Source organism: Rhinopithecus roxellana, chromosome 18 (assembly GCF_007565055.1).
Source record: "Rhinopithecus roxellana isolate Shanxi Qingling chromosome 18, ASM756505v1, whole genome shotgun sequence".
Taxonomy (NCBI): domain Eukaryota; kingdom Metazoa; phylum Chordata; class Mammalia; order Primates; family Cercopithecidae; genus Rhinopithecus; species Rhinopithecus roxellana.
This window is the reverse complement of record NC_044566.1, coordinates 69,325,262-69,335,239: the sequence shown is the minus strand read 5'-3', so window position 1 is coordinate 69,335,239 and position 9,978 is coordinate 69,325,262. Positions and strand designations below refer to the sequence as shown.

The 9,978-nt window shown below is 37.5% G+C and overlaps 1 protein-coding gene across 3 annotated transcripts in view; it reads right to left on the bottom strand.

Annotated features, from left to right (window-relative positions):
• Positions 1-493: 493 nt before the first annotated feature.
• Positions 494-9,978, bottom strand: part of CDK8 (cyclin dependent kinase 8) — a 152,175-nt gene continuing 142,690 nt past the window's right edge. For 2 of the 3 annotated variants that reach the window (XM_030922241.1, XM_010360186.2), the window contains 6 exons: positions 9,589-9,658; positions 8,760-8,832; positions 5,446-5,543; positions 4,649-4,727; positions 4,372-4,530; positions 494-1,777 (listed from right to left, as the gene is read on the bottom strand). In XM_030922241.1, the coding sequence (XP_030778101.1) occupies positions 1,652-1,777; positions 4,372-4,530; positions 4,649-4,727; positions 5,446-5,543; positions 8,760-8,832; positions 9,589-9,658 (605 nt within the window). In that variant the 3' untranslated portion in view covers positions 494-1,651. The remainder of the gene's footprint in view (positions 1,778-4,371; positions 4,531-4,648; positions 4,728-5,445; positions 5,544-8,759; positions 8,833-9,588; positions 9,659-9,978) is intronic. The other variant, XM_010360187.2, reaches the window with a different exon arrangement.

The window sequence follows — 9,978 nt, the reverse complement described above, 5'->3', positions numbered from 1 at the left end:
TTAAAATGGAAACATGAATTCAGCTCCTAGAAATTACCACTACTGTATTGTCAGGACTATAAGGACAGAGATTCCTCAGTTATTTTGTTTTAGAATGTTTTTATATCATTGAGTTGGGTTTTTAAGAAAAAAATGTTAGTTTTTCCCTAATCTTCTGTATTTTCTGGAGGAGGAAAACGGATTATTAGGGATGTAACAGTCAAATCCTTCTCAGTACAACACAGATTAGGAATTATTCCAGCAACTGAAGGCTCACCAATAATATCTTCCCATTAGAAAGGTGTCTGTGTTTCCTCTCTTACATTACGGTACCGAGCGTAACAGGAAAAAGGATCCATATCTAAGACTCGAGTCAGTACTCCATTATGGAGACAGACACACAGATAACGTTAATGAAAAGTGAAGAGATTTCTTCAGAGGCTACTTGTTAACACACATTTTAAAATGAAAACAAAAACCCTTTGTACATATAAAAAATACAGCTGACTCCACGTTTTGATTTATGAAAAATAAATTTATTACATAACACCTTGTTTTTAACAATGTTCAATTATTTTTTATTCAGAATACTTGTGTCATTCATGTAAAATAGTTTGATACAGTACATTGTATGTTATAGGTTTTTTTTTTCCTCAAAAATTCTAAGGCTCTCCTACTCCTTCTCCTTTGCTGAAGTAAGGGCACCCTAAACAACGTGCGAACAAGTTTTCAAAAGGAAAATTAACTGAACAAAATCTTAATAGCACTGCACCAACCGGCTTTAAAATCAGGACGAAAATATTTGAATTGGATGCCGCACCTTTTTAAGGAAGTTATCATTCATGCTTTTTTCATCTTAAAGCATGCTCACAAATCAGCAACACCAACAGGAAAAATAAAACACTGTCTATGACAATCATTTTAGTTTGTTTGCTGAACCAAACAGGTTTATATCAATGACAACATATTTAATTACTATCAAATAGCAGCTTTAATACCAGTCAAGTCATAGATTGAAAATAAAAACAAACTCATAAGTCGGAAGTTAATCTTTGGGAGTTTTGAAACCTTTCTGGAAAAACTATGTGGCTTTTTGTACTTTCAAAAAAATCCAAGCAATATTCTTGGTCAGAAAACACTGATTAATGTAGAAAATGAATCAGCCCACTGATAAGACACTAAAAAGAAAGGTGTACCAAAATAATCTCATTTTGAGTCTTGGTTATTTCGTTAACATATACTGTATGTTTCAAGTACCAGTTAAACTTTGTGTCTGTGTGTGTACTATTGGTCAGATAATGTTGTTACACTGAAAAAATTCACCACATACAAAGACAAATGCTTGCCCCTAGCACATTCACAGCTTCAACTGCTACAGACTGTCACTGAAAAAAATGCATTGGTCAGTCTGAACCATGTCAAGTAAACTATGGAAGTAGCAAATCCACAACACAAACTGTGCTAGCACTTTCTTTTCAAGTCTAACTCCAAAATAGGTACAACTTGGAAGCCACTACCCCAATCTGTGAAAAGTGGTGGAACTTGGCTACTGGACATTTTGAAGATGTGGTTGTACAGTACATTCTCATGGCCCATACCAGGTTCCCGCGGAGAGCTGCACAGTCAGCCCTGCAGCATTCGCAACAGTGCATGGACAAGATTCCGATGCAGCTCAGTACCGATGTGTCTGATGTGAGTACTGTGGAGGCTGCTGGGAGGTAGCTGAGTATCCCATGCTGCTCTGCGGCTGTGATGTGCTTGGTCCAGGGTTGGGATAGGCAGCATGTGGATTGGAACGCTGGAAAGGAGATGAGGGAGAAGTGTGATTCAGGTGCTGCTAGGGGAAGCTCAATCCCAAGCAGCAAAACTTGTGTGTGATTGAAGCGTCATTATGTTTCAAGGAAGAAAGGATGTATAGGTTTTGTGCTGCGTACTAACTTCATAACGAAAGACAAAAGCCCCAAATATTTTAACATCCTCTTCTCTTGAGGAAGGTCAGAAATATTGCTAGTAAATAATATTAAGCCTAGGTTTATTACTATGCTGTGCAAATACATTTTTTTCTATAGGAGTAACCCCTTTTTATACTGCTTTGTATCTACTTGGTAAATTTGCTTGAGATGTTTACACGGGAACTTGATGTATACATAAAAAATTTAAAGCTTATTTACACGCTTTCTTCAGTAGAAAACTCCCCCCAACACACATGACTAAAGAATAAAAATGAATATGATAGGAGAAGGTATCACAGAATCCATTTCTTTGGCATTAATACATTTTTATGCCCTTTAAATTACTTTTTTTTCTTCTGAGGCAGGGTGTCACTCTATCACCCAGGCTGGAGTATAACGGTATAATCATTGCTAGGATTACAGGTATGCACCTCCATGCTCAGCTCATTTTTAAAAATTTTTTTGTAGGAACAGGGTCAGGCTATGTTGCCCACGTTAATTTCAAACTCCTGGCCTCAAGTGATCCTCCCCCTCAGCCTTCTAAATCACTGGGATTACAGGCATGAGTCACGGTGCCTGGCCCCTTTAAACTACTGAATCTTATTTTCTGCTACAAGTTTATATACAAAAGTAAAAATATAACCACAGACGTGTAAGAAGGATGGTATTCTCAATCCTAAAATGGCACAAAGAGAAAGAATGTGATGGTTTGGGGTTCTCTAATTTTGATCTGTTAGATTATTATTCCCATTCTCACACCTCTCTCTCATACTATTTGTTCCGAAGACAAACACTGTAAGATTAACCAAAACTGGGCCGGGCGCTGTGGTTCACGCCTGTAATCCCAGCACTTTGGGAGGCTGAGGCAGGTGGATCACAAGGTCATGAGATCGAGACCATCTTGGCTAACACACTGAAACCCCATCTCTACTAAAAATACAAAAAAATGAGCTGGGCGTGGTGGCGGGAGCCTGTAGTCCCAGCTGCTGGGGAGCCTGAGGCAGGAGAATGGCGTGAACCCGGGAGGCGGAGCTTGCAGTGAGACACGCTCGCGCCGCTGCACTCCAGCTACCCAAACTTAATACTTTTCTCTTTGAAAGCATATTTAATAAGTCATATAATTCCAAATTCTGCCAATCCTAGCAAAGGTAACATTTTTAAAAAGAGTGGACACATGCAATTATAGTCAGAAATACTATTTTAAAAATCATCCACAAAAAACCACAGCAATCCAACAAAGCAGCACGGCGTCACTTTCTCGGCTCCAGAAGCAAAGGTCAGAGCACTGCTCTGCTTCATTCTAAGGACGCCATCGTCCTTAGTGTGCAAACACATTCGTGAGCCAAGAGAGACGCACTCTTCCCATCTGGAAAGGGAGAAAAAGATACTGGAACCAACAACTCCCACAGCTGTCTGCCCTTGGTGTCCTTGTTTAGCTAACTGGAAGAGAATTACGACTCATAACAGCAATGATTTCCATGGTGTGATGGGCTGGACTCTCCCCTAACCAAAGGAAAGAGTTAATACCTAATTCTGAAAGTACAGCAACGAGCACTCGGGACCTTATCAGTTTAATAACATCTCTTTCTCTCTTTTTTTGTGTGTGTAAATAATTCTAATTGGTCAAATTTTCAGTATCCTTCCCACACTGAAACCTAGTGTAGTTGGGAATATGGTTAGAATAAGCAGAAGAGAAGAGGAGGTGGTATACAATATTCAAAGAAGGTCTTTCCACAACGTGACTGACAATGCCATGACAGGATCCCTAAGTCGGCAACATAACAGCCTTTGTGGTCAGATCAAAGTGTGAGTCCTGCATCTACAGCTGGCTTGCTGGGGATCCATGTGAAAGTTACTTAACCTCTACGAGCCTCAGTTTCCTGAAATGGCTACAACACTTAACCTCCCAGAGTCACCTCATTTAATCCTTACTACAGCTTCACACTGATCATTATCCATAGTCTCAAATGGAAACAGAACATCTGAATCACTTACTCAAGGATACAGAGAAGTGACCAGACTGGGATCTGAAAGCCTATGTTCTTGATCACTGTGGAATACTGTTCCAAAACAATAGATATCAAGCTCCTACCATAAGCCAGGTGTCAAGACACTTTATGTCTAATCTGACAACAGCTGCAAGGAAGGTTTTACTAGTTTCATTTTACAGATGAAAAAAAGCCAGGAGATATTATCCTGCTTGTCCAAGGTCACACAGTTAATAAATGGCATAATCTGTATTTGATCATTCCAAGTCCGGTTCAAAAGTCTAACCCCTTGCTACCATACCACTGTCAGGACTTTTCCATGCCAATAACATTTCATGTGAATGTATTTCCCTATACAGACCAGTATTTCTCAATTAAACCACATTTTCCCACAATCATAAACCCACATGTAAACACTGACATGCAGTCAATACAAAATGAACTTGCAATACCTGATAGTCTGAGGTCATGATAAGTCCACCTGAGGTAGTGGTAGGAGGAACAACTCTCACTTTCTTCAATGGGGGTCCCTGTGTGTGACTGCTGTCTTGATTCCCTGGGTGGCCAGTTCCATTCGTGTGGTTATTGCCCTGCTGCTGCTGCTGGTTCTTCTCAATTGGTTCAACAGAAAAAGTTCAGCTCAGAGGGAGAACAAAATACACCCACAACGGAAAACGTTACGGAGGCATTCACGAAGCAAGAAGCTGCCGACAGTACTTTAATACTTACTTTGTCTCCTTTGTCATCAGGCTCTTCTTCCGTTAAAAATTCTCGTTTTGGGTAAGGGATTTGACAACCGGCAAAAACACTGATCATAAGAAAAAGAGAAAAACCATTTCCGGTATACTCATCAATATTCCAAATGCTTCATTTAGGAAATTCTCATTTTAATCTTTTTAAGATGAACTTTGTCTCCCTATTTGCAAATATAAGCACCTTTCATGTAACTGTGACAAAACAAATCTTTTCTTTGTAACCAGTAATATTACAGCAGGCTACTCGAGGACTCGAGCTGCATACAAATGATCAATAATCATCGAGGATGATTCAGCTGTCTTCTTTTATCCCAGCATTACTCTTCTATCACTCCAGCCAAAATACAGAGTCCAGCTGAAATATGTGTCACCATTCAAAGACAATTTTTGTTTTACCCTTCCTACTACATTTATTAATAAAACAAAAGATGGTATAGGGAACACATTTGGGAATGGTATTTGCAATTTTGGAACATGAAACTGTAACTGCAGACAGTAAGGAGCTACAGCATGCATAACCAGCCTGTCACTGAATAGCTGGATCACTGCTGACACTAATGCAATCAGCATCTCATAAAGCCAGAGATGAACAGGAACGCCTCTTCACCGGAAAGCCCCAAATGACACTCTAATCAACAAAGCTCACTTTTGCTTGTCATAAAGGATTTCCTTGGGTTCCCATATAAAAGGAGGAGCCACTTAGAGTTGACAACCAGAAGAAAGCATACTCCAAAAACTCCATCAAGTTGGTGAGTTAACTAGGCCACTTACTCTGATGTAGGAAGTGGGTCTTCTAAGAAATAGGGATCCTGCATAGCCTGTTCTGAGGTAATTCGCTTTATTGGGTCCATGGTAAGCAACTTCTGAAGCTGAAATCACAAATCATAAAAACATGACTGTATTGCTTCTCACATTTATCTTTCAGCACATATGTGAAGGGGATATATATATTTTGGTGAATAACATCACAATTTGGAAAATATTTATTCCCCCAAATTAACAAAACTCCTAGTTGTTAAATTTAATGTAGTAATTCACACTTCAGTCATTCCAGGATTCATAATCTCACTTGTTTTACTCTCGCTTATGTTCTCTGACTAAACAAATGATACCCCCCCCCATTATCTAAATTGCTTTATCCAATTTAGAACAGGACCAAACTTCATGTACTTTCTATGCTTTTTCTCTTAAGATAAAAAAGCTGCTGTTACACACACAATACACTAACACATGTAGCGATTCATATTTAGATCTGTTAATTAAAACTGAATTAAATAAAAAAGTCAATCTATCTCCCCATTACACCAGGCACATTTCAAGAGCCGAATGTGGCTCGTGGCTATGCTGCTGCACCGTGTGGATCATCACAGAAAGTTGTACTGTGCGGTGCTGTTCTAGTCTAAATAAAAACGGTGATACACAACTTATAAAGTACAGAGTTGTGTGGTGAGACTCTGAAAGTCGACTGCTCCCTTCAAATCCTGACTCAACATTTATCAGCTGCATGACATTGGACAAGTTACTTAATATTTTTGTTACCTCATTTGTCAAATGGAGATTAAAAATAGTGCCTATTATCACAGGCTGGTTTCAGGATTAAATGAGTTAATATATGGAGAGCAATTATAATGGTGCCTAGCATAAAGTACTATGTAAGTGCTTGCTGTTATTATTACTGCTATAAATGCCACGCTAATGTGAAGATTCAGTATTTTTTAGTTAAAACATAGTTCATTCAACTGGATTCTAATATGTGGTCTCTTAGTTTATACTCTGATCTAATGCAGTGGCTTTCAGACTTTAGGATGCATCAGAATCACCTGGAAAACTTCTTAAAATAGACTGCTGGGCCCTCCTCAGAGTTTCTGATTGGTAGATGTGAGTAGGAGCCAAAAGCCTGCATTTCCAACATGGCCCTACATGATGCTATGCTGCTGGACTGAGACTGCACTTTGAAAACCAATGAACAGACAGACAGACACATTAAGACTTAAAAGAGAGGTCAGGTGTGGTGGCTTATACATGTAATCCCAGAACTTTGGGAGGTCAAGGTGGGCGGATCACCTGAGGTCAGGAGTTCAAGACCAGCCTGGTCAACATGGTGAAACCCCATCTCTACTAATAATACAAAAATTAGCTGGGTGTGGTGGCAGGCACCTGTAATCCCAGCTACTTAGGAGGCTGAGGCAGGAGAATTGCTTGAACCTGGGAGGCAGAGGTTGCAGTGAGCCGAGATTATGCCACTGCACTCCAGCCTGGTGACAGAGTGAAACTGTGTTTCAACAACAACAAAAGACTTAGATGACAAATTTTAGAGGATAAAAAGACACTTTTTTTTTTGTTTGAGAGTCTTGCTTTGTCACCAGGCTGGAGTGCAGTGGCACGATCTAGGCTCACTGCAACCTCCACCTCCTGGGTTCAAGCAATTCTCCTGCCTCAGCCTCCCGAGTAGCTGGGACTACAGGCACACGGCACCACACTCAGCTACTTTTTGTATTTTTAGGAGTTTCACCATGTTGGCCAGGATGGTCTCTATCTCCTGACCTTGTGATCCACCCACCCTGGCCTCCCAAAGTGCCGGGATTACAGGCGTGAGCCACCGCACCCAGCTGACACAATATAGTTTAAGATGCAAATAAAATGCTAGAATGGTGAGATTAAAGTTTAATTTTAATGATCTGATATGATCTGATATTTCAGAGAAAGCACAATTTTATTTTTAGGGTTGAAAGGAAAGGCCTGAATTTGCTATTTAAAATACCCGACAGTTTTAATGGAATTATAATAGGGCTTTCCTAAGGGACTACTCAAGATTACCTCCAATTAAGATGGGTCACCCTCATAAAAACAAACACATAAGCTACAAGGAGGGTATATCTCTAGAGTTTTAGTGGTGATGGCAGGCAGAGTCATCTTAGACTATAATGAGTAGCAGGGAATCAAGGAGAAGAATAATTCCCCTAAGTCATGACTTCTAATCTTCCGCCACTATCATTATTTTATTAGAATCAGTAAGTCCATAATTTTGAAGGATCTAACTTAAACCTCTAATTTGGGTCCTACTGTAAGTACATTATAATAAACCATTCTTGGATAATACATTGTGTGCTAATATGACAGGTTAAGGATGACTTTTTAAATTGCTGTTAAAATATGAAATATATGATATAAAATGTGAACTGATATAATAGTAAGTAGAAAACACAGAAGGAGAAGCAGTAGAAAGAGAAGAAAAAGGAGACACAAAAGTAGAAGAAATGTTTGCCAAGTGGCCTGGTTGCAATAAAGGAAAGTTTAACCTCTTCAAGGTGAAAGAATTCTTATTTAAGAACTTAGGAATAAGGATTAAAAGAATTTCAAGTCAAGCAAAATACAACCTGCTTCCCCAAACTCCCCTTTTATGTGTTATAAACCTTTTCTGAAAACATAAAACCGAAAAACATTTTTAATTATTATGCTGTAAAAATGGAAACTTTATTGTACACAAAGTTGGTAATGGCTGAATTTCATCACAAATTACCTTGTTAGTGCACGGATTCAATTAGATTCTAGGTTAAATCATTTTTCCAATACACACTGATAAATATGGCATCGATCACATTCTTCCAGAAAAATCAAATAGCACATATCATTGCTGAAGGGCTGTTAACATTTGAGGTTATAAGAGGTATTTTGGAAGTTAAGAACTTTGTGCACAGTCTTTCAAAGAGCTGAGATACAAAACCATCTATCAATAGTGAGAAGCATTTTCTTCCTGATACTTCTCTGAAACTTTAAACATTTTAAAGTGACAGATGAAAAACAATACATGCAATTTTATAAATGTTTTGACAGATTTGTTACCATCACTATCTTTAGAAAATCTAACGTGACCAAACATTAGTCTGTCAAACCATGATATGAGTCTGGAAAAGCAAATATTTTATTGTCTTTATTGGTATGCACTAACAAGCTCTCTGCATTTACCATGAAAGCACTCTGCGTGCCAGCTAAGTAACCATATAAATTGATCCAAAAAAGCCTCAGTTGGGCTAGTCAATTAAGGAAAAAATGCATTTCATTAATACTGTTTATTTAAAGCTTACCAAGTGGAATGCTTTACTATCTGGTTTAACTTTATGTTTTTCCATATACTTGATAAGGCTGCAGTTGGTATACCTGAAAGAGAAATACTATGAAATAGCTATATTAGACTTGAGGTTAATTTTACATTGGCTAAAGTCCTTCTGATAAGAATCATTTTGATCATAACTGATATACTATATATTGAAGAGAGTATGAGCATAAAAGGAGTAGAATTAAATCAGTTTTATGTTTCATTCAATATCCACAATGGTCACTTTTGAAAGGATACCAATGATCAAATGTAAGACAATTTCATGAATAACAGATACTAAACAGTTTTTTCTTAATATGAATTATATTTTAACAATTATTTTAAATAACATCTGGGTCAAAAGTTTAATTCAGCCTTACCAATAAGTGTAAAATACTTTTGTCATAGGTATATAAACGAAACTCTCCCAATCCCTGATTTTGCATTGTAAACAGGTGAAATATTCATTCTTCTCTGTTAAAAATTGCTTAAAATTACTGTAACCTAGATTGGTAAGCAAGTGGCTATTAGCAAAGTGTATTTATTTAGACTCTTATTTATTCAGCTGTGATACTTCTAATGTCTAGCTTCCAAAAAGTAGTAAATATGGAAAGAAACGAATGTGTTTTATATCCAAATCAGCTGCTAATATTAGTCACTTTTGTATATAATCATTTAAGCATCTTAAGAAATAAAGATTGTCATCATGAAAAATATTTATTAGCATAATCTTATTTTATTGTGTTGAATATTCAGTCTTATACTGAGTATTCTGGTAAAGCAAAAATCAACAAGAGGTCTTTTTTTTTCCAACTTACGTATTTCTTCTGAAATCTTTCATTAATGTTGAATGTTCAGGCATCTTTTTTATATCTTCCCAATCTTTATCTGTGAAATACATTGATACATTTTTATGTTGCCTAAGTTCCTATTGGTGAGAATTTTTAAAAAGGTTATTACCACGTTCATTACACTTCCTATACGTTCAACCCCCATAAAAAAAAGCTCAGTCTTCAAATAAATGTTCAGCAACAGCAAACATCTTCAACTGTAAACATAATTCCTTATCCCTTGTATAACTTTAGATATCTGTTTATCTTTTTAAATTTCAAACTGCAAACTTTCTGCATGTTTTACTATAAGCTGCCTCAATTTCTGTCACTAGAGAAGAGTAAGTTATAAATATTTCTATTTATCTTATTAAATGT